Raw genomic sequence first — 23,227 nt, forward strand, 5'->3', positions numbered from 1 at the left:
ATCTTTTTGTAACAACACATGTTTGGCTGAGATGAAGCCAGAAGTTTGGGAAGGCTTAAGCATCGGGCTGGCGCGTCTTTTTGGCCACTGGGCAACTGGGTTAGCACAAGCTGATTCTTGGTTTCCGCGGGACTGATTAGGGGCTGTTTCGAGTCCACCGCGGCGCCAGGGGGCGCTGCAGAATGCTCCCGGAAGCCGGACTCGCTCGCTGTGGGACGGCACCTGCCTCCGGGCTCTTCCGGAAGCGGAGCCGCGGACTGGCCGGTCGGACTGAGCCGGCAGGGCGCCGCGCCGGTCTCCCTCCCCGCGGTAGGGCACCATGGACGACGCCAGCAGCTCCGCGGGCAACGGAGGCTTCCGCCCGGGTGTGGACAGCCTGGACGAGCCGCCCAACAGCCGCATCTTCCTAGTGATCAGCAAGTACACGTCCGAATCGGTGCTGAGGGAGCGCTTCTCGCCCTTCGGCGACATCCAGGACATCTGGGTGGTGCGCGACAAACACACCAAGGAGTCCAAGGGCGTCGCCTTCGTCAAGTTCGCCCGCAGCTCACAGGCCTGCCGGGCTATGGAGGAGATGCACGGACAGTGCCTTGGCCCCAACGACACCAAGCCCATCAAGGTGCGGCACCGGGGTGCCTAGGTTAGGGTGTGCGGGGATAGAGATGCCCGGTTTGGGGTGTCTGGGATAAGGGTGTCTAGTTGGGGTGTCTCAGGTTGAGGTGGCCGGGTCAGGGTGTCTGGGGTAGGGATGCCCGGGGTTGGGAGGGAGGTTGCCAGCGGAGACGACGGCGGTGTGGGTTGGGGTGTCTCTTTCGCCCCTCTGCTGCACTGGGGATGATGTGTATCAGGTAGGAAAAAGGGGCTGGACTCTGCTCCCAGCAGCAGACTTAACTTGAGTCAGGGATGGTTTGGAGGAGAGGAACCCCGCCCTCTGGCCGAAGGAGCATCTTCCCCTGGAAACCGATTGGGTAGAAACCGATTGGGTAGCCACAGGCAAGGACTGCGCAGCCAAGGTTGTCACATACCATAACTCACTCGACCTGACGCTCCCCTCTCCCTGTCCATTGCTAGGACTTTTCTGACCCACCGCTCTCGGACACTTGATTAACCTTTGTTAGTAGATAATTTCGTTTTAGTTTTTTTTTTTTTTTCTCAAATACTTCGTTTTTACAAAGTTCAAGGGATATTACAGTGCCAGCCTATAGCCACAAGATTATCAAAATAAAATTATTTTGTGACAAGCTATGCTACATACTAGAGAGGACCCAACCTAGAAAGCGGTGCAGGAGTTGGGGGAATTCTGGCTTTGGTTTTATAAGAATACCGTTTATGAGTGTTCATGCACTGTGGGATGGAGTCTTTCCTGCCACTGCTGCACTAGGGTGCTGGGTATCAGGGAGGGAAGGGGTTAAACTGTGAGGACAAGGTATGCACTAGGCGATCCTTGTCCTGTGTAAATGCAGTCCTTTATCAGAGATAGGCTCTAAATGTAGAGATCTGTGATCCGATGGCACCTCTCATCTCATTTTGCCCGAGGTCCCTGTTTTCTCTAACGTTTGCGTTTTCTTGGAAATTCTCTTGTATCTTCCTTTCGATCCTTCATTACTGAAGTGTTGACTAGATTCACTTAGAGTAGCCATTTCTACTCATACCTCAGTGGTTCTTGGCATAAGTGGACATTATTGAAGAAATGACTGAAAATAGACTACCTAGGGATATGTCTCTAGCTCTATCTTATAAGTAGGGTCCCATTTCTACTCATACCTCAGTGGTTCTTGGCATAAGGTGGACATTATTGAAGAAATGACTGAAAATAGACTACCTAGGGATATGTCTCTAGCTCTATCTTATAAGTAGGGTCCTTTGCCTCTATAACAAGCTGTCTTCTGAGCAAAAGGAACAACTTTTGTGTCCCTGGATCCAGAGTTCTCTTTCTTCAACAAAAGTGTGCAATGCCATGTTTTTGTTTTTTATTCGGTTTCCTTTGAGTTTCTGCCTCCTGAAGAATTCATTGTCTGTGGTTTTCATACTTCAGTGATGTTCTGCCCTCCTTAAAGGAAACACACACATATATACATGCATAAAACCTCATGGGTCCTTGTATATAAGGTGGTCTATGTCATTTCAAATTATAAACAGTGGCATTATCTATTAAGAGTATTACGGTTATAGCTGCATAAACAAGTCTACAGCCTTAGTCACAGATTTTAATATACCTATGGAAAAATAAAAAACGAAGACAAATTGAGGAACAAATATTGTACTACAAAGAAAATTAGATTCAGATTCTCCTCCCTGATAATGTTGTAATAAAATTAAACTGCCAATATTAGAACAATAGAGCCTCCTGTGAATTTTCCAGCTTCGTGTGAAAGCATTTGGATATTCATGGAGACAGATCAGTTTGGTTACGCTACCCTTTTCTAAAAAAGTAGTGTTAGAAAGCAGTTAGAATGTCTAGACTTAACTCCAGCTATATGAATAATTACATTAAATATAAATGAACTAAACACCTCATGGAGGAGCTCATCGCCAGGCATGTTGGCACATGACTGTTCTCCCTGCACTCAGGAAGCTCAGGCAAGCAATCCTGAGTTCAAAGCCAACCTAGCCTACATGGGAAGACCCCATTCCACCCAAAAGAAGATTCTGTAAAACAAAAACAAGAACAAACCAAAACACAACTAAGTGATGTTTGCAAGAAAAATGCTTTAAATATAAAGATACTGTATGGTAGAAATTTTTAAAATGCTCTTATCAGTGAAGATAGATTTCAGTATGTAGAATATTAATAGATAATTTCATAAAGATGAACATATAGCAATCCCATGTGCTTACACAGCCATAACAGAGCTTTGAAATAGGTGCAACATTTTGGGGTGGGAAGTGGGGGCTCTGGGAATCAGACCCCTGGCTTCATAAACACTAGACAGGCACTGAGCTGCACCCTCAGTCTGGAGAGTCATTGCTAGGACTAGGAGAAAGATGAATGGTAATCTGATTTATGTCCAGTCAGCATTGGACCAAACACGTCGACAAGGAAAGATACGTCGTCACATTTTTATATCAAGAATATAATGACCTTTAGTCCACACTGTGTCAAACTACAAAGTGTGCGTTCTTTCAAACAGTGACCGCTCTTGGTAGTCAAAATGCAAAAGTAAGCACTCGGGAGGCAAAGGCCTGGGGATTTCTTTGAATTCAATGCCAGTCTGGCCTATATACAGGGTTTTCCCATAGCCAGAGTTACATAGACACTGTCTCAAACAAAACCAAAAAAGTACAAAAGTCAAAATGTGTTTAGAAAGAACAGTGTGAAGATTGGTATTATAATTTTTTAATCACTGCAATAAAGATTACTTTTGAAAAAAATTATAAGACCCTACCACACTGCATTTTAATCTGAGTTGTATACCTGTATTATAAAGTAAGTAGGCTTAAGGAATAGGAATACAGTTAACATTATTCTGAGGGCTTTGTATATTTCTTAGGTTTTCATTGCTCAGTCCCGATCCTCAGGAAGTCACAGAGATGTTGAAGATGAAGAACTCACAAGAATCTTTGTTATGATTCCAAAGTCCTATACAGAAGAAGACCTGCGGGATAAATTTAAGGTCCTTATATGTTCTTATCATAACTCCGTTTTCAACATTTGTACAGTTACTAACAAGTGGACAGTAATGGTCAGAGTCCCCTCTGCCCAGACTTCATAAATGAGGTGAAAAGCTAGTGTTTTCATTAAACTACACAGCTAATAGGTGGTGGCGCCAAGGTTTAAACCCGCTCTGCTCACAGAGCCCGCTCTCAGACTTTAACGTTTCAAAGCTCCTCTTGGTTCTCACCTCTCTTGCCTCTCTGTAGAGTGAGTCGCAGGCCTGAGTCAGGCCCAGGCCTGTGAGCTGTTGACTAACACTTCTCGTGGCCTGTGCTGTGTTGACATTGTACTCACTTACAGAAAAGGTATTCCTTCAAGTGGTTTTGTCCTAAAATTTCACTTCTACACAGGTCATATTTAAGGGAAGACAGTATGGCTCTGAGTACTGATCAGAGGAAATGATTTTTTGAATAATTTTAAATCTTTGTACCTGTTGCAATGACTATATGTAGGTTTTCACAGAAGTTACTCAACAATGTTTTAAGGTTGTTTTTGTGGTGTGGGTGTGGGTGTGTGGTATTTTCTTCTGTTTAACCTTTTAACACTAAGTTTGGGGTGGGTAATAAACAAGAAGAAAAAGCTAGCAGGAAAAATTAATTTCCGTTATGTCTTTTGCCCTACCCTTGAAAGTTGATTTTTAAGAATAACAGATTCCAAAAATTTATATTCCATACTTCGTCCAGTAGTAAGAAAATGTTTACCTATCTTTTTCTAAGAGAAAAATTAAACATCGTACTCTAAGTATATAATAAAGTTGTTTACAAGAGAATTTTGTAAAATACATACTCAATGACGTACAGTGAGTTTAGAATCCCGTGTCTTCAACACTAAACATTACTGTGTTTTTCTCACAAAGTACTAATTTTCTGAGTAAACCATTGTGTTTCGCTTTGAACTGTTTCTCAAAAGAGCATCCAGCCATTTGTGGTACTGTTAGAGACACCTAGACAATTTCAGCTAGCCTTGCTGCGTGTTGGGTATTTCCCAGGCGTGGAAGCATTTAACTAACGTAGATTAGTCCATTTAACCTTTAGCAGTCCAGTGTGGTCAGCTGAAGACACTAGTGCAGAGAAGGTGAGTTACCTGCCTAGTCACTAAGTGGCTGAGTTAAGATTTGAATCTCAGAATCCCAGTTACAAAGCCCTCGCACCCCTCTGCTGAGCAAGACCATGTGGACAAGTTCTTTCTCTCCTGGCTTGGTTTCTCTGTGGTGTAGGCAAGGCACGTGATTTTCATTGTCGGCAAAATCAGCCGTGTAGAATGTCTGTGTAGTCTTGAAGGATTTCTGTGTTTGCATGCATGAGACACAAGTAAGTATAAATTTAAATTTTGAAGTATCTGTTCGGTTACTAGTTTTGAGTCTCCTGAGGCCATTTCTTTTAACTTTTATAGGTGTATGGCGATATCGAGTATTGCAGCATTATTAAGAATAAAGTCACTGGAGAAAGTAAAGGTCTGGGTTACGTGCGATACTTAAAACCATCACAAGCCGCGCAAGCAATAGAAAACTGTGACAGAAGTAAGGATGGCTTTCTTTCAAGTTTTATTTCACGTGTGTGGTTGTTGTGCCTGAGTGTACATCTGTGTGCCACATGGATGCAGTGCCCACAGAGGCCAGAGAAGGGTATCAAATCTCTCGGAACTGGAGTTACTGGTGGTTGTGAGCCACTGTGTGGGTGTTGGGAACAGAATCCAGGTCCTATGTAAGAGCAACACATGCTCTTAACCACTGAGCCATCCTTCCAGCTCCAGATATGTTTGTTTCTTAACCTTGCTAAAAGCCCTTTTAAAAAAGAATCTCACTATTATAAATAGCAAAATCTACTACTAGATTTTTGCTAAAGTTAAATAAGTAGCGAGTAAATATATGATATTTGAATCATAAACATATGATTCAAGGGTGAACACAATTTGGACTTTGAATCAATCATGTGCTGAAGCTATCTTGGTGACTGTGTTGTCAAGATGTAAGCACAGGGCACACCTTGCCTTGTTATTTGGATAGGTTTGAGGCTTTAAAAAATATTTGTTAATTTAAAATACTAAAAACTGATTTACCCTTTTAGAGTTTTAAAAATATTTTTCTTTGTTGTTTTTTTTTAAAACAGAGTCTTGCTGTATAGCCCAGCTTGGCCTTGAACTTGTGATCCTTCTGCCTTAGCCTCCTAAGTGCTGCCTTTATAGGCATATGCCACCATGCCCAGCAAATTTTTTTTTTTTAATTTTTATTAATTATGTGTATAGTATTCTGCCCGCATGTATGCATGCAGGCCAGAAGAGGGCACCAGATCTCATTACAGATGGTTGTGAGTCACCATGTGGATGCTGGGAATTGAACTCAGGACCTCAGGAAGAGCCGCCAGTGCTCTTAACCTCTGAGCCATCTCTCCAGCCCCTGCCCAGCAAATCTTATTCTTTGTATTTGGTCCTGTTTGGCCAAAGCCCTAACCAGGATTTAATATACTAACAAACATACAAATTAAGGGTGGGGTTGGTGAGATTTGCTATCACAGGTAATTAATTTGAAGCTATAATGACAAATTATTGGACACTTTGATGTTATACATAAAGCTGACTTTGAGAAATAAGAAGTGTAATAAATTATTGGGCTTTAGACTATTATAAAAATCTGTATATACAGGAAGAGTTGCTGTTGATCAGTAGAATTCTTAGGTGCTTCTAAAGTCCACACCACAATTTTCTTCTTAGGTCCTTCTAGATTTCTGCGTCAGTCTTAATTGACTCCCTATGGTATACTCCTCAGCATGCTAAGAGGAAGATATAATTGAAGTACCTGGGAGCCTTGGCATTTAAAAGTTTTTTATCTATATTGACTATCTAATTCCTAGAAAATAAAGAATAGAGGAATATTTTTAAAGACTGAAAACCAGAAGTATATCTTGTTTTCCACAAATATTGAATGGGCTCAAGCCAGCTAATTTTTCATGTGTGCAGTCGTTGAATAATATGAATGCTGTGAACCCTTGAAATACACCTATACACATAATATAAATAAGCGTTTTGTCTTGGAGGGCTTGTGGAACTGTACCATTTGGTGTAGGGGTTTGGGGAAGGTGCGCATGGGGGTCAGATACTGGCTTATCCACCTTGGTTTTTTTGTTTGTTTGTTTGTTTGTTTGTTTGTTTGTTTGTTTTTGTTTTTTTGAGAGGGTTCTCTCTAAACCTGGAGCTCACCAGTTGACTAGCCTGGTGTCTTGTCTCTACCTCCCCAGTGCTGGAATTACAGGCATGTCTGACTCACTGGCTTGCTGTGTGGGTGTTGGCGAGCTGCCTTCAGATACCCATGCTTGTGTGGCCAGCACTTGACTCACTGAACTGTCTCTCCCTCGCCCTCTTCCACTTTTTGGAGCTAATCCTTAGACCCCCTCAGCAAGAGCTCTTGATCTAGAACAAGGGACCAGTTACAGAGCTGTCGTGATTAACTGCAGTTGTAACTTAAAAACAGGCAGAGAAGTTAGAGTGCAGAGTACATATAAAGGAAGCAGGTTGGTAAAAGCTTAAATGTGAAGGTGCCCAGCGGGGTTTTGATGCTAAGGAAACTGGGCAAATGGGTGATACCGTCTTTTGGGAGGGTGGCATAGCGTTGGTGACCTTTCTTGTCTGTATTGATTGACCTTTACTTGCGGGTTTTTGGTTTGTTTTTGTTTGTTGTTTTTGTTTTCTATTTTCTCATTTACTTTTTGTCCTTTACCATAAAACAAAGAAGTGGGTCTGATGGAAATGGCCACCATGTAGATTGTTTTATATAGTTATATTTCTAAAACTAGGTCAGACCCTCAAAACCAAATGTGTTAAATTTGCTATGAGGCTTGAAAATTCATGGATTCTCATTTTCAGGTTTCAGAGCGCTCTTGGCTGAACCTAAAAATAAAGTATCCGAGTCCCCAGAACAAGATTATTACAGCAGCATGCGGCAGGAGACTTTGGGGCATGAACCTCGAGTCAATCTGTTTCCCTTCGGTGAGTGGACTGCCTTCTTCTTTACGTTAGTAGCATAGTCAGGACATGCGATCTAATTTTATTTTCAAGCCATTCTTTTGTCAGCAACCTGAAAATTCACTACCTAGTGAATGAAAAATCTTTGTTTCGTTTTTCCTGAGAAGTTGGTCAGTCCTCCTAATAGCCTTAATACTGAACCCTTATTTTGTTTAACTTATTTCCAATATAGATTTCTCTGGCTAGCAACACGTTATCTACATACTAACTAATCTGTGTCACTTCTACCTGTGCGTGTGTGTGTGTGTGTGTGTGTGTGTGTGTGTGTGTGTGTGAATTCTGCTTTTGTACAGCCAACCAAAAGTATGAAAATGTTACCCAAATAGCCCTGCAGTCTGCTACCTTAAAGTTTGGTTTCCAGAAAGGAGAATAGCCAAAGTAGAGGCTAGAAAAGGGTGAGGGGGAGTGAGGAACTCAAGGTCCCTGGGTGCCATGGGCATAAGTTTTCAGGTAAAATCCTTGCCATATCTTACAGTTTTATATACTCAACTCCTTCCTGTGGTGTTTAACTAGACATTCCTGTAGTTGTTCTGTGTTGAAGTTGGTAAGGAAGTGGGTGGAGCTGTCTGTTTTCTTGTGACTGGTTCTTTATGGTTGTAGACTACTACAGTACTACTACTACAGTACTACTACTACAGTACTACAAAGTAACAGAGAGAGATGTGATCAAAATGCATTGTGTGCGTGTGTGAAATTCGCAAAGAGTAAATTTAAAACGTATTTTTAAAAACAGTACTCCAAAATACAGTGTCTTTGTTCAAAGATCCTTGTACAAAATGGTTACATGAGTTTTTAATGTATAGAAATGTAATGATTTACTTTTATATGTGCGTGTGTCTCTGTGTGTATATAGTTGGAGAACAACCATCTGAATTTCCGAGCTTTGACAAGAATGACAGCAGAGGCCAGGAAGCGATCTCTAAACGCCTGTCAGTTGTGTCCAGAGTCCCCTTCACGGAAGAGCAGCTCTTCAGCATTTTTGACATAGTCCCAGGACTGGAGTATTGTGAGGTTCAGCGAGATCCTTATTCAAACTATGGTAAAATGACTGTTTTGTTAAAGTGGTTTTTATCCATGACACATCTTTATACTGTTTATGGTACAGGGAGTTTATATTTTGTATTTTTCTAGTTTTTTTTTTTTTAATTCTCTGGTTAACGTACATATGTTTATTGTACAGTGGTTATTTTCACAATGACATTTTCGTTCAGGTAGATCATATACTTGAATCTCATTACTACCTATTACCCTCTACTGTTCCTTTTTTCCTACTTGATAGTTAAAATTCAAGGATACCTTAATAAGTAAATATCCGAGAATGTATCTTCTTTATAAAAGTCATTCACCATAAAAATATTTTAACTCAGAATAAAGGATTATCTATATCCCATTGTACAACAATAGTGCCTCAGGCTAGGGTGTTTTTACCCTTGGGATTGATGCTAGCAAAGTTATAAAATGCTTAATTTCCTCCTCATGCATCTCTGTTGTTGGGTTTTTGTTTTTGTTTTTTGTTTTTTTTTCTCTCTCTCTTTTGGCTCTTTTGGGAGCCTGCCACCCAGCTCCTAAATAAATCACACATTTATAAGTATTCTTACTTATAAATGCCCGGCCTTAGCTTGTCTTGTTTCTAGCCAGCTTTTCTTAATTTTAAATTATCCCATCTACCTTTTGCCTCTGGGCTTTTTCCTTTTCTTTCTTCTGTATGTCTTACTTTGACTCTTACTCTGTGGCTGTCTATCTGGTCTGGCTGGCCCCTAGCAACCTCCTCTCCTTGTTCTCTTGCTCTTTCTTTTCTCCTCTCCTAGATTTCTCCTTCTATCTATGCTCTCTGCCTACTAGCCCCACTTATCCTTTCTCCTGCCTCACTATTGGTGGTTCACCTCTTTATTAGACCATCAGATGTTTTAGACAGGCACAGTAACACAGCTTCACAGAGTTCAACAAATGCAACATAAAAGAATGCAACACATCTTTGCATCATTAAACAAATGCTCCACAGCATGAACAAATGTAACATATCTTAAAATAATATTTCACAACCATCTCCAAGTCTCTTTTTCTTAAACTCTCTTGCATCCTAAGTGCGGTGCATCTCTCTGTACATTCTCAGATTTGCAGTAGAAACAAAGTGTGTTAGTTACAACCAAGGCATTCTCCACAGGCATATCAACAGATGTTCTGATCCAGGCAGTACTTTAGCTGAGGTCCCCCTCTCCAAGTGACTCTAGGGTGTGTCAAGTTGACAGTAAAAACTAATCAGTACATTTGATTTACAAAGGAATATGATACTGTGTTTTTCCCCAAAATAGGTTATCTTACAGATAAGTCATGAAAACCTTTTGGTTGTGTCACAGGCTCCTGGGCTCGAGGATAAATCTTTCCCTCCCTTCAGTGATGCCCTCTTAATTAAAACCTATCCCCAGGCTGAAATCTCATCAAAGGAATGTGAAATGGGCAACTTGTAGGGTTAAGACTCTGTCATCGCCCTGCTGTTTTTCATACATACTGCCTTCCTCCACTCTTCCCACTAGCTGAGTACACAGGATAAGAAGAAAAACTCGTTTCAAAGAATTAAGAGTTTGGTTTTTATATATTGATAGTCTGTAAGAAAATTTAAGCTGGGCCTGGTGGAGAGTGCCTGTAGTGCTGGTCCTCACTGGGACATAGGCAGGGGGATTGCCAGTTAAAGGCCAATGGTGTGGTCTACTGAGAAAAAAATGGAGGGAGGGAGGGTCTTAAAATTCAACTCATTAGATGGAATATATGCTGATAGTACACTTTCTTAAAGTACTATGTTTCTGTTTTGCCAAACTTTGGCTCACACTTCATTGCCTACAAATAATCTTGCCGATGTGTTTAGCAGCGCTTTGTTCTGTTTTCACTGATTTTGTGTTTACTGTAGTGTGATAATAATCAAAGTTCTGTGTTTTTTGTCTTCAAGTTCATTGTAACTGGGGCCTTAAGGCTGCCCGCCGTCAGCTGCCTTTTCGGTTTCTGTATATTCTCTATTTTAGGTCATGGTGTGGTTCAGTATTTTAACGTAGCATCTGCTATTTACGCAAAATACAAATTGCATGGATTCCAGTACCCCCCTGGGAATCGGATAGGTGTTTCCTTCCTGGATGATGGAAGTAATCCGGCAGAGTAAGTACCGTTCCAGGAACGTCCTAGCCAAGCTGTGGGTGGACGTGACTGTGGTTTGAAGAATGTAAAGACACAGTTAATCTCAGGTGAGGAAGTCACACCAAGTCACTGGTAAGATGCTGAGTAGTTCTAGTTTTCTGTCAATTGTCGGTTGTTGTTTCCAGTCTCATCAGAAAAATGGCCACACAGATGGTGACGTCACAGCTGGCATCAATGGTGTGGAGTGACCCAGGTCAGCAGCAGTTTCTGGTAAGTAGGTGTGACTCTGTAATGCAGTCAAGAGATAATATGACATTTGTTTATTATTGAAGAAAGAACATCTTCAGAGCTATTGTAAAAGACCACATGGGTGCATCTTTAGCTCTTGGCCCCAAATCCCCAAAGGGCAATCTTATTTCTCTCCCTTTGTGCCTGACTCTTCCACAGCAATTTGGAGGAAGTTCTGGGTCACAGTTGCCACAAATCCAGACAGATGTTGTTCTTCCATCGTGCAAAAAGAAAGCCCCTCCCGAAACGCCTGTTAAAGAAAGACTTTTTATCGTGTTTAATCCTCATCCTTTACCGTTAGACGTATTGGAGGATATATTCTGGTAAGAATCACTTCTACAAAGCTGCACATTGGTAGTTATAAACAAGTACGTTCAGTGCATTTAAGCAAGTACCTGCCATTCTCATGATCCTACACCTGAGAGACGGCCTGTTCGGAGGTTTCAAAGACTCCTTATTGATCTTTTCAGTTTATGATCATTTCCTTTGTCAGGCACATATCCTAACCTCTACACAGAATTCCCTGGGATTTTTGTTGTTGGTGTTGTTTTTAAGACATAAGACATGAGGATGGTTTTTAAAGCTGCAGGTGTAGAATGGACAATCACTTGTCTCTTGGGAGAGGATGCATTTGCATAGACCTGTCTTCCTATTCCATCTCCTTCCTGTAATTCAGTTGAACAGTTGACTAAGTAGCTTACATTTGGCCAGCACTTGGTTGGATCCTGAATATTATGTCATGTAGAGCAAATCACTTGATTATAGGGGATAGTATATAAGCATAAAGGAAAGGAGAGGAAAAATAACTATTTTTATATTTTACTATAACTTTATATCTACCATAGCTTTTCTTCTTCCTTTTTTTAAAGACATTTTCCTTTTGCCTTCTAAGAATACTAGAGTTAAGCAAATAGGAAGCATGTTACAGATCCACACAAACTACCAGCCATGTGGTGATGGTATGTTGACGTAACTGATTAATTTAGCTTTTGTTTTGTTTTGTTTTGAGCCACATCTCTGTGCCAGGCAGCCACTGGGCTGGGGTGCTAAATGTGATGTAAACAAAATATTTTATTACACTAACAAGACATTAATTATACAGAACAGCAGTGGTCGGGACCACAGAAATTCTGAGGTTTCTCTTTTAACAAGGTGTGTGCCCTGCAGGATAAACCTAGTTTTGCTGGAGGAAGAGGTTGGAGGTGTAGTTAGGGTTTGGGGGGGTTGTTTGTTTTCCTGCCAAAAAAGAATAAAAAGAAGTCATTCGTGAATACAGGCTTTGAGAGATTGTGGGGGATTCAAAGCTGGAGAAGCCAATGAGTATCCTGAAAGCTAAGTTCATCCTCACCTGGAAGGCCTGGTGGAACTGTTGAGATTTTTAGGGAAAAAGTCAGAAGACAGAGGAGAGAATAAATTGGAGAGGGACAGCCATGGGTAATGTGAAGATAACGTTAGAGGGAGGAGGAGAGGGACAGCCATGGGGCAAGGAGAGACGTGAAGAGAATGTTAGAGTAAGGAAAAACTAAAGATGCTGTTGGCGGGGAAGGAGGCGTCCGAGAGCACTAAGAGAACTGCTGAAGAAGGGGCTGCTTGTGGAGTGTCTGGCGCCGTCAGATGTTGGCCACAGGTAGACGCTGGGAAACAGTCAAGACCCGCGTTGAGAACTTACTGAGAGCATCCCTCTGTTTCTGATACTTTGGTCTTTTACTTTGTTTCAGTCGTTTTGGTAACCTGATCGAAGTTTACCTTGTGTCAGGAAAGAACGTGGGCTACGTCAAGTACGCAGATAGGATAAGCGCCACCGACGCAATCACGACTCTGCATGGGAAGATTCTGAACGGGGTCAGACTGAAAGTCATGCTGGCGGACTCCCCAAGAGAAGAATCCAAAAAGAGGCAGAGAACTTACTGAGTCTTGGTAAGTGTTCCTTCCCCGCTGGTGAAGGAGTCTCTGTAAGTCCTTCACTTGCGAGCTTTTCCTCCGGGGGTTTCAGAAGCTAGTTGAAACCTTGTTGGCTTAAACCCTACTAACAAAGCCAAGTTCTTTTTGCAATGTGTTTTTTAAATTTAAAAGTTGTTTAAACTCAGGCCTGGAAAGATGGAGTAGCAGCTAAGGGTGCTTGCTGCTCTTCCAGAAGACCCACATCAGGCTGCTTAGAACACCTGTGTGTACTGAAAGGTCTGGGGCAATCCAATGTGAACCCAGACACATTCAGTCATGTATACATACCCACAGACAGACACATAAGTACATACACATAAATAATAAAATAGGTCTTTTTAAAAAGTAATCTTTTGACCTCTTACTATTGAAAAACAGTATAAAATTATATATATATATATATATATATATATATATATATATATATAGGACCTTTTAAACCTAAATCTTGGTGTCTTTCTGAACTCAGATTTACAAGTTTGCTCTTTAAAAGTATACATTCAGAAAATATTTCCATGTGCACCTATGTATTTTTAAAGGACTCTGACCATTTGCTAACTCCCCTTTTCTTATGAATATGATACAACATATGAATTCCTTTTGCTCTTGATTAGTTTTCAAAACTCAATCTTCTTTTTCAGTGGTGGGTTTTATCTGTGACTTAAGGGAGACATCATCTTTAGATTGTTTTACTCTAATGAGTTCTAAGTTTCAGGGACAATCTGTTTCCTGTTTCCTACACTCATCATCCTCCCAGCCCTGCTACATGGCAGGTGCGTCCAGTTCTGACCATTGCTGTGAGCTGGTAACGGTCAGAATCAGTCATCGTAGGCCTCATCACTGAAGACTCTTCTTTTGTAAAGCAAAGCAAATCGTTAGTTCCTCCTTCATTGGCAGTGAAAAATGTCCACTGGGGCCCATAGAATAATCCTACTTTAAAATGCTTCTAAATGTCTTAATTTAACGACAGAATCTACATTCATTGCACTAAACAGTTGGCAGTTAGCTCTAAAAGTATTTAGTTACCAGTGAAAGAGAATTAGCAAGCAAATTTTCTTCTTTACTAATAAAATATTATTAATTTAATTCTGTTTAAGCGAACAGTCCTTTAAAATATTCTGCAGAAATTACACTTACCCCCTTTGTCTAAATATTTTAGCGTATAAGTGACCATTACTGCTTTATTCGGGGAATCTTTGACCTTTAAAAGGGCAGTAATATCCTAGTACAGGAAAATGGACAAGGTACTCTCATGGTTGAGCCTTTCCTAATGATAAATTGACATTTTCCAGGGAATGATTGGCTTGTAGTCTCCGCACTCAGCAGACTAGAGTAGGAATACTGACTGAGGTTAATGTGGATACGTAGAGAGAGCTTTAGAGAGAGTGTGAAAGCATGCAGCAGAAGATTTGGACTGGACCACCTCTAACGCTTACATCTGTATAGATCCATTCACTTTGTGGAGGCCTGGTTTTTTTGTGAGGTTTGTTGTGAGGCACGGAGGCAGCAGAATTCCTGGTAAAATGAAAGAAAAGCTTTGTAAATATGAGCTAAAACTCTTACATGTATGGCTGTACTGGAGCCTTTCCGATGTTATCTCATCCAGTGGTCAGAAAGTAAAAGCTGGGTGGTACACAGCTACCAGCCAGCTGCTGCCATGAGTTCCAAGTTTTAAAACACAGCAGCTTCGCCCTCATGGCGATGTGCATTCATCTGCTTCCTAATGAAAGGAACTGCAGCTTCCAGCAAGGCTAGCCATCAAAGTGTGAGTCTGTCCCTTTCCCATTATTGAACTGGGATGCATATTCAGGGCAGAGGTCAAAAGGAGTCATATAACTTGAAGATAGTGACTTGGTTAGGGTAGAAATAGCTAGAACCTGGATACCTTCTAATTGCACCATGGCATTTATTTTTTCTGCACATCTTCTGTTTACCTGGGATGTCATAGTGAGATTTTCTACCTTTTGAGGTGCATTAAGTAATTGTATTGGCCAAGTTTGGTAGCCTGAACCTATAGTTGCAGTTCTTGGGAGACTAAGGCAGAAGAATCATACAGATTCAAGAGCTGAAGGCCAGCCTGGAAGACACTGTGAGACCCTGTTTCAGTAACTGAATAGTCTTTTTTTAAGGTTCAACAAAGAGTATGATAGACTCCCACATCTTACATGTGTGTAGCAGTCATTTCTTTGGTGTGGTTGGTGCAGTGGCTCCTGAATGCTAGTTGCTTTTGTTTCTGAGGAGTAAGCCTGGGACTAGATGAGCCACACCTAAAAAGTAAAAAAATTGGTTAAGAGTCAATGTTGAAAGTAGTTGAGCCCTATTTTGAGATGAGTCTTGTGTTTATAATATATTTCTCTTTCTATTTGAGGAAAATAGAAATTTTAATATTTCACAGCATCTGGTTTTAAGGTAATTCACAGAATTTCCCTCTAGAAATCCAGTACCTGCTGGCATCGACCTTCTGAGTAAGTTTGGTTTTGTTTACTTGGTGGCATTTATGATTGAACAGATCAGACTGGCTATGTAGAAGTTAAAGAATTCCTGACAGTTTGGGAATACTAAACACAGCAGCTATTCCCTTTCAGGTGATGATTTTCATCCTTGTATTGTGTTCTTTCTACAGAACAAAGACTAACTAATGACATAATCCTCAGCTGACTGACTGAAAAAACGGGACTGGACAAACTCCCTGTGGACAGTTGACAGCTTTTTTTTTCTTTTTTTCACATATCTGATAGTCTACACACCATTGCTTGCCTGGGATTTCTGACTTGTATTTTTGTCTGACTTTAATGGTAAAACTAATATAGTAGTTGTTTCCTAGAAGAAAATGTTGTAAATAGCAGAAATAAAGCTTCCATAGAGAAATATGTTGTCATGTATAGCAGAAATAAAGTTTGCTTTGGATAACTAAATCATGACTTATTTATGTGAAAGACAAGAATGAAAAAATAGTAATAGGAGGTGTTTAGAATGTCAGTAAGTGGCATTTCTCATTGATTTTGAGATGTGGATTTTCACATGTTGATATCTGTGAAAGTAGAAACACATCAGGTGTATGAAACAATGTGATTGCCAGTCTCTTCCCAGTGAAACATGAAATAAAGGTGTTTCTTTCAGCCACTTGCACCTTAGAGTTAGCAGGGGAACAAGTTCCACACTCAATCCACACTCACTGTCAACTCTGCCGTGGCACAGGCACGAGACCTTTCACCAGGAAGAGTGGAGTGCTGGGTACTTACTGCTAGACCAAAATCTGTTGATAATTTTGTGCGCATTTCTTAGGATGAAACGTGTCAATGATTGAGAAATTTAGAGGGGTTGTTTGACATTTGTCATGTAGTAATGGACTGATTTGGAACCCCTGCTCCTCCTGATCTCCCGTCCAAGACTGTAGGTCTAGGCTGTCACACCTAACTTAAGTAACAGTGGCTTTGAGAGAATGGACATTTTTTTTTCATTGTAAATATAGAAACATAATGGCCAGCCCAAAAATATGCTGTGCAAGCAATTATCACAACAGACTATGATAAAAGATTGACTCATTTTGAAATGAAAACTAAAAACTGTGAACCTATCAGGCATGGTGTATCATATCCATAATCTCAACACTTAGGAGGCTGAGGCAGGAGGATTGCTGTGTATTGGAAACCAGCCTAGGGTTGAGATCCTGTCAAACAAAACAAGAAAAAATTACTAAATACTTTGTATTTTGAAAATTCAAGAACAGAAATTTTATCAGCTCTTAAAAAGATGAAATCAAGGACTTAGCAACTTAAAAGAAGGTATAATGACTTATAGTTGTTAAAACATTGTTTAATCACCTCCTCTTTGTGCCTGTCATATCCCGAGTTAAACTACAGATAGGGAACGCTCAAACACAGGGAGCATAATAGACTATTTCAAACCTGGACATTCCTCTAGTGAAAACTGAAAATCCTTTCTTTGAATCAGTTTTTTAGAAATTTAGAAAACAAAATCTCAACTGATCTTTCCAGGCAAAAACTGAGCCAGAATTTTTCTATGAGCCAGGAGCCATGCTTTGGTAAGAGGCAATGCTCCGGAGGAAATGAAGACCTGAAGTAAAGAAAACCGAAGATTCGTTACCAGCAGATTCATTCCTCCAAAACTTGTTTCCTATACACAGTTCACTTTTCATAGATTGCAATTAAATTATTTACAAACTGTTTGGCTGTAACACTCCAGTTATGTTTGAATTCCCTCAAAAATATTCCTGTCCAGTTGTTTATACTGTGTAAAAATAGCACATTTTTAAACAAAGGAAGCTTCCTGTGTCTTCCCAGAATGTCTAATACTTTTGGCTAATCCTCATAGTTAGAGATAAATCCCACCATCTTACAGTTTTCATCTGCTGTTCTTTATGTTTCTCCTGCTTCTTTGCCGTGGCTGTCAACGCCTTCCTGCCCTGCAGTTTTCTAGTGCTCTCTCGGAGCCGACACTCAGTTCTGTGTGAGCGACGTGGTAGTTTGAACAGAAATGTCCCCCATAGGCTCATGGAGTTGGACACATGATGGCATTGTTTGGAAGATTTTGGAACTTTCTTGAAAAGTCATAAATGTTAGAAGCAGAGCTTAACAGGTTGTTGTAGTAGGAGCTTGGAAGATAAAGCGGAGAGAAGTTGTGTAACTTTAATCCTGGCACTTGGGGAAGCATAGGCAGGCGGATCTCTATGGAGTTCAAGGCCAGTCTGGTCTAGTGAGTTCCAAGTCAGCCAAGGCTACATAGTGAGACCCTGTCCCAAAGACTGGAATAAAATACAAGACTGCCAAAATAAATGCAGACAGTAGAGGCCTAGCTCCTGAGGAGAACAAGGACTCCAGGTAGCAGCTGGGCTAGAGACTATTCGTAAGATAATTTGGAAAAGACACTGACTACATTCCACCTGCTTTTGAGAGTTTGCATGAAGCTGAATTTAAAAGTAATGGGCTAATTTTGGTGGTGGAAATTCCAAGACATTGTAACATCAAATTCTGTGAATAGTTATTACTGATGACTCTTGGGAAAATCTGCAATGAGCAGCAAGCGGGACAGGGGAAAAAATAAAACCCTTAGTTTGGAATGGAAAAGAGCACTAAAAAGCTTAAGATTGCAGCTGGGTCTTGTGCTGGAAAAGGCTGTAACTGTTAAAAGAGTTGGCACATTAAAGAGAAGCCCATGGCTCTGTAATATAACAGGAACGATGCTCTGAGGGTAAGACCCCACCCAGCTAATGCTCAGATCGTGTGTATTTGGGAGCGGAGGCATTAAAAGTTTTGCTGCTCATGGAAGGCAAGTAAGTAGAGAAGTTTTCACCTTCTCACAAAAGCTGCTGCAGCTGTGGCCGGAAGAGGTCAGGGCCCACCCCAAGTTCTCAGCCAAACTTGACATGGTACAGGTTTTGGAGACAAGAGAGAAGCAAGACAGAGGGTCATGGATTCCTCCTCTGCACTTCAGCCACTGAGACCAGGCATTGGGTGTGCAGGCTGGAAGTGACGGTTACTCCAGGTTATATACTCACATCTGAAGATTTGGAGCTAGGAACCTCAGATGATTGAGAACATGGGCATTTGTCTTTCTGGGTCTGGGTTACCTCATTTAGAATAGTGCTTTCTGGTTCCATCCATTTACTTGCAAGTTTCTCGATTTCCTCTTTCTTTACAGCTGACTAATATTCCACAGTATAGGTGCACCACATTTTCAGTATCCATTTGTCAGTTGAAGGACATTTAGGTTGTTTCTATTTCCAAGCTATTGTGAACAGAACAGCGATGAACTTGGATAAGCATTATCTGAAATAGAATACTGAGTTCTTTGGGCACATGGTATAGGGAAGGTATAGCTTGGCCATAATAAGGGAGATTTATTTTTCGCTTTTTGAGAATTCTCCACACTGATTGCCAGAGTGGCTGCCCCAGTTTGCAATGTGGTGGACAGAGATTTTTCAACAACTTCCCTTTGGTTTTTCAGTTTGCAATATTCTGTTCTAAACAGTTTCCAAATGTTAGACTTTGGCTTAGCTTGCTGAAGAACACTAAGAAGCTGTCTATATGTTTTCCTACACTGAAAATTAAGTATCTCCTTTTCCTCAGCTTAGTGTCAGTAAATATGAATTGCAATAAGCAACTGATAGATAATAAATATAAGAAGTTTTACATAGTGGTATAGCCTCACTCAGGCATGATTTCATACATATGTGGATATTAAGCTCTATTAAAAATCTTAGCAGGTTCACCCCATTTCAGCATCAGAAAAAGAAACTTAGAATTATTTTTACATGATTTTACTAAAGAGGGGAAAGATAATGTTCATCATTTGATAACAAGTTCCATTGTAGTATCCGGAAGTCTAATGAGTGGATTGTATCATTTCCTTTTCTAGAAACAGTACTCAAGAGCCCGTGGACCCTGGGAACTAAAGGTATGGTATGGATAGAGTGACGGAAACGTGTGGTTAGATGCGAAGCTGTAGTGCCCTCACTGCAGGGCTCGTACTTTGAGCTGAGCAGATGTGATTGATGGCTGCATTTGCTCCTGAGGATGAGAAAAGACCATGCTTGGAGAAAATGCACCAGTCCCTGCCAGTCCGTCTGAGTGATTGCCCCAGAAAGGGGAAGTCTGAGGTTACCCATTAGGAATTGAAGCCTGCGTGTCAAGGTCTGTGTGACCTAGCAAAAATGCAGGTTGACCGAGGCCACAATCACGGTAGCATCTGTAAAAACTGCCTACCTGACCAGAGCGTTGCAGACGCGGGAGAAGGAAGACTTCAGGGGGTTATTTTAAGAAAATGATTGTATTTGAGATGGGAAACTCTGTGACAAGGTAAGTACTGTTTCCCACAAAAGCTGGGAAAATACTGAGCGTAGTCAGACAGTGGAAGTGCCTATTCACAGATGCTCTTCAGAGTCTGTTTCATGAATTCTCCGCCATTTGTAAGCAGTGCACAACCAACTGATTTTCTTATGTAGAGAGTAATGTTATGTTCCAGCCTGTGGTGCCTAGGGCATAGCAGCTAGGTCAGACTGTTAGGGGTATTTGTTCTATTATTTTTATTTTTTTTTAATGCTGTAAAAATAAAGTTATCTACTTCAGTGTCGTTTATCAATTATTCAAAGATGTGATATATCAAAATATATCCTTTGATTTTTTTAACCTTTTTTTTTAAAAATAAATTCTATTGTGTTCAGTTGTGGCCCTAAGAAACAGCGTTTACACTCTTACTGTTGATCAGAAAAGACTTCTTATTTACCACAAAGAAAACTGCACTAGAGAATAGAGGTGCCAGTGTGGCATTTGGAGGAAGGCAGGAGAAAAATAAACCACAATTCTGGCTTATAGGATTGACTGCAGGAAGAGTCTAAGGTCGAGGGTGTGCCACTGGGAAGGTGACCTGCTTTGGGAAGTAACAAGGTTCAACCAACGTGGGGGAAAAAAGTGCTCAGGGAGCTAGGAGCTACCCCTGTTCTGTCATTACAGATGCCTGCTGAGGGTTCATCCACCATCTTGGCTTAATTCTCCATTGGAAGTCCTTAATAGCACTTGTCTCACCACTTAAGCATAATTCTGGGAATTATAAACAATAAGGGTTCTATATGAGATGTTTTGATTTTTTTTTTCACCCAACCCGGGCTTCCCTGTAGTAACTCAAACAAAAAAGGGTAAGAGCTGCTGCTGCCCTGCCATCCTGAGAGATGTGCAGCGTGCCCGCAGTGCCCGGCCTCTGTCCGACAGCTTCGGTCTCTTAGAGTTTGCTGGTGGAAGAGGCTTCCAGCTCTCCCAAGAGCAGGTTTCACAGACGGCACCACGGCGCCTTCTGGGTCCTGTTCTCTCATCTTTTAAAAATAGATAATGATTAGTGATGTAGACTCAAGCCCCTGCAATCCTGCACTCTCAGTGAGCCGCAAAATACTCAGTAAAAACAAACCCAAACAAATTCCTGTCAAGCAGAGAGGAAGTTGGGTGGTAGTGGAAGCCAGAAGGAATCTCTCCCGCAGGGCAGAGAAGGGTTAGATGGGAAAGTGACTCAGTCAGAATAAACATCGAAGGAGCTCACCAATGCAGTGTGTCAGTGCTGTGGTACACACTGTGTGTGAGAAGGTACACACTGTGTGTGAGGAGGCCGTGCTGGTCCATTGGGTCAGCGCTGTAGTATACACTGTGTGTGAGAAGGCCGTGCTAGTCCATGGGACAGTGCTGTGGTACACACTGTGTGTGAAAAGGTACACACTGTGTGTGAGAAGGCCATGCCAGTCCATGGGGACAGCGCTGTGTTACACACTGTGTGTGAGAAGGCCGTGCCAGTCCATGGGGACAGCGCTGTGTTACACACTGTGTGTGAGAAGGCCGTGCTGGTCATCGGGACAGCACTGTGTTACACACTGTGTGTGAGGAGGCCGTGCTAGTCCATCGGGACACCTGTTGAGAGTTCAAAGTAGTGTCCTTTCTGGATTCCAGAACTAGCCACCCAGAAGCTCTGCTGTCTTGGAGACTTGCCTTAATGAAGAGAAAGAGCCAGAGCTGGCATTCACCTTGATTGTGGAGTGGGGGCAGTCATGAACGGTCCCATCCCTGATCAGAGAGTGATGCTGAGCGGAGAAAGCAAGCGTTGCCACAGAAAGACCTCGTAGCTTTTGGACAGCTGCTGCTTCTGATCCAGCTTTAGTGTAAAGGGGGTGGATTCTGTTTCCCTTCCCTAGGAATTTCGATCTTATTACAAGGAAGTCCCTTTTCTACATAGTAGACCTCTTCAGGTTGCCCTGAAGAAATGGGTCTCATATTTCTTACCACTCTCTGGAAGTTACACCAGCACTTGAGTCAGCTGTGAAACAACTAAAAGCAATCCTGAGTCTGACAGTTCCCTTGAAATAGGCCTAGATATCAGAACTAGTATTTCATACCGACTGTACTAAGTGTTCATGAGAGTGAGAGACATAAGAACTGTTGGTGAGATTGCAAACTGGCTCAACCACTTTATAAAATATTTGCCAGTGTCTGTTTAAGATAACCACACAGCACCCCGAATTCAGCAGTTCCATTGCCCACTATATACCCAACTCATACATGTGTGTGTTATCAAAAGACATGCAAAAATGTCCTTAGCATTGGTAACACTAGTTTCAGGTTGGAAATGACTCCAGTGTCTATCAACAGAAAGTGTAAAATGAATAGAATGTGTAATAACAAGGGAATGAGCAGACATGCTCCATGTGACAATTTTAGTAAACCTCACAAACCAACCAACAAAGAAAATGCTAAGTAATTCTCTCTGGGAGGGTTCGAAGACTAACACAATGGAATGGGAAAGGTTACAAAGGAAACTTGGGATGTGGTAGTGCTCTTGTCTTTTGGACCACAGTGGTGATGACTTTGTAATAATTTTTTTACTACTATCCACAGTCAATGCATATTTATATTAATCATATATTTCCATTGAAGTTGCTGATTTGTTTATTTGTTTTGAGTCAGGGTCTCACTATGTATCCTCTGTAATGTCAACCAGGGGCTGGCCTCCAATCAGAGATCTCCCTGCCTCTGCTTCCTAAGTACTGGGCTAGAAGGTGTGCACCACCTCACCAGTCTGAAGTTTCTTGGTTTGTTTGTTTGTTTTGTTTTCAAGGACAGGGTTTCCCTGTGTAGCCCTGGCTGTCCTGGAACTTGCTCTGTAGACCAGGCTGGCCTTGAACTCAAAGATCTGCCTGCCTCTGCCTCCCCAATGATGGGATTAAAGGCGTGCACCATCACACTCCAAAAGTTTCTGTTTCTTTCTTTTTTTTTTTTTTCTTTTTCTCCCCGAGACAGGGTTTCTTTGTGTAGCTTTGCGCCTTTCCTGGATCTCGCTCTGTAGACCAGGCTGGCCTCGAACTCACAGAGATCTGCCTGCCTCCCGAGTGCTGGGATTAAAGGCATGCACCACCACCACCCGGCAAGTTTCTGTTTCTTACTGAGTAAAGTTAAATCAGCAGACTACTACTGGATCAGACTGCCCTGCAGTGTGAGGACGACACCCCAAAACTTGGAAGACAGGGCTCTCCCCATGTGGAGTGTGTACACATGCCACTTGTGTATGCCGTGTGTGCACAGGGGCCTGCAGGGGTCTGCAAACGACGTCAGATCCACTGGAGCTGGGGTTGCAGGCAGTTGTGAGCCTGTGCTGGGATGTCAGTGCTGGGAACCGAACTCTGGACCTCAGCAAGGGCAACAAGCA

At 41.7% G+C, this 23,227-nt stretch overlaps 1 protein-coding gene and 1 long non-coding RNA gene across 3 annotated transcripts; one reads left to right on the forward strand and one right to left on the reverse strand.

Moving 5' to 3' along the window:
- The first annotated feature begins 227 nt into the window (after positions 1-227).
- Positions 228-20,114, forward strand: Rbm45 (RNA binding motif protein 45). Of its 2 annotated transcripts, none has more exons than XM_059260750.1 (10): positions 228-619; positions 3,492-3,614; positions 5,048-5,174; positions 7,514-7,636; positions 8,526-8,711; positions 10,690-10,819; positions 10,984-11,068; positions 11,246-11,409; positions 12,805-13,003; positions 19,406-20,114. In XM_059260750.1, exons 1-9 carry the CDS (start codon positions 320-322, stop codon positions 12,995-12,997), a joined length of 1,431 nt encoding a protein of 476 aa, XP_059116733.1. In that variant the 5' UTR covers positions 228-319; the 3' UTR covers positions 12,998-13,003; positions 19,406-20,114. The 2 variants fall into 2 exon arrangements, with proteins under 2 accessions (XP_059116733.1, XP_059116732.1); XM_059260749.1 differs by lacking the exon at positions 19,406-20,114 and adding an exon at positions 15,651-15,942.
- LOC131909265 (uncharacterized) lies at positions 11,104-12,838 on the reverse strand. The gene is made up of 2 exons (XR_009378812.1): positions 12,756-12,838; positions 11,104-11,336 (listed from the first exon to the last, which is right to left on the reverse strand). It is a non-coding gene; the product is annotated as an uncharacterized LOC131909265 (long non-coding RNA).
- Positions 20,115-23,227: the final 3,113 nt, after the last annotated feature.

Source organism: Peromyscus eremicus, chromosome 4 (genome assembly GCF_949786415.1).
Source record: "Peromyscus eremicus chromosome 4, PerEre_H2_v1, whole genome shotgun sequence".
In the NCBI taxonomy this organism is placed as follows: domain Eukaryota; kingdom Metazoa; phylum Chordata; class Mammalia; order Rodentia; family Cricetidae; genus Peromyscus; species Peromyscus eremicus.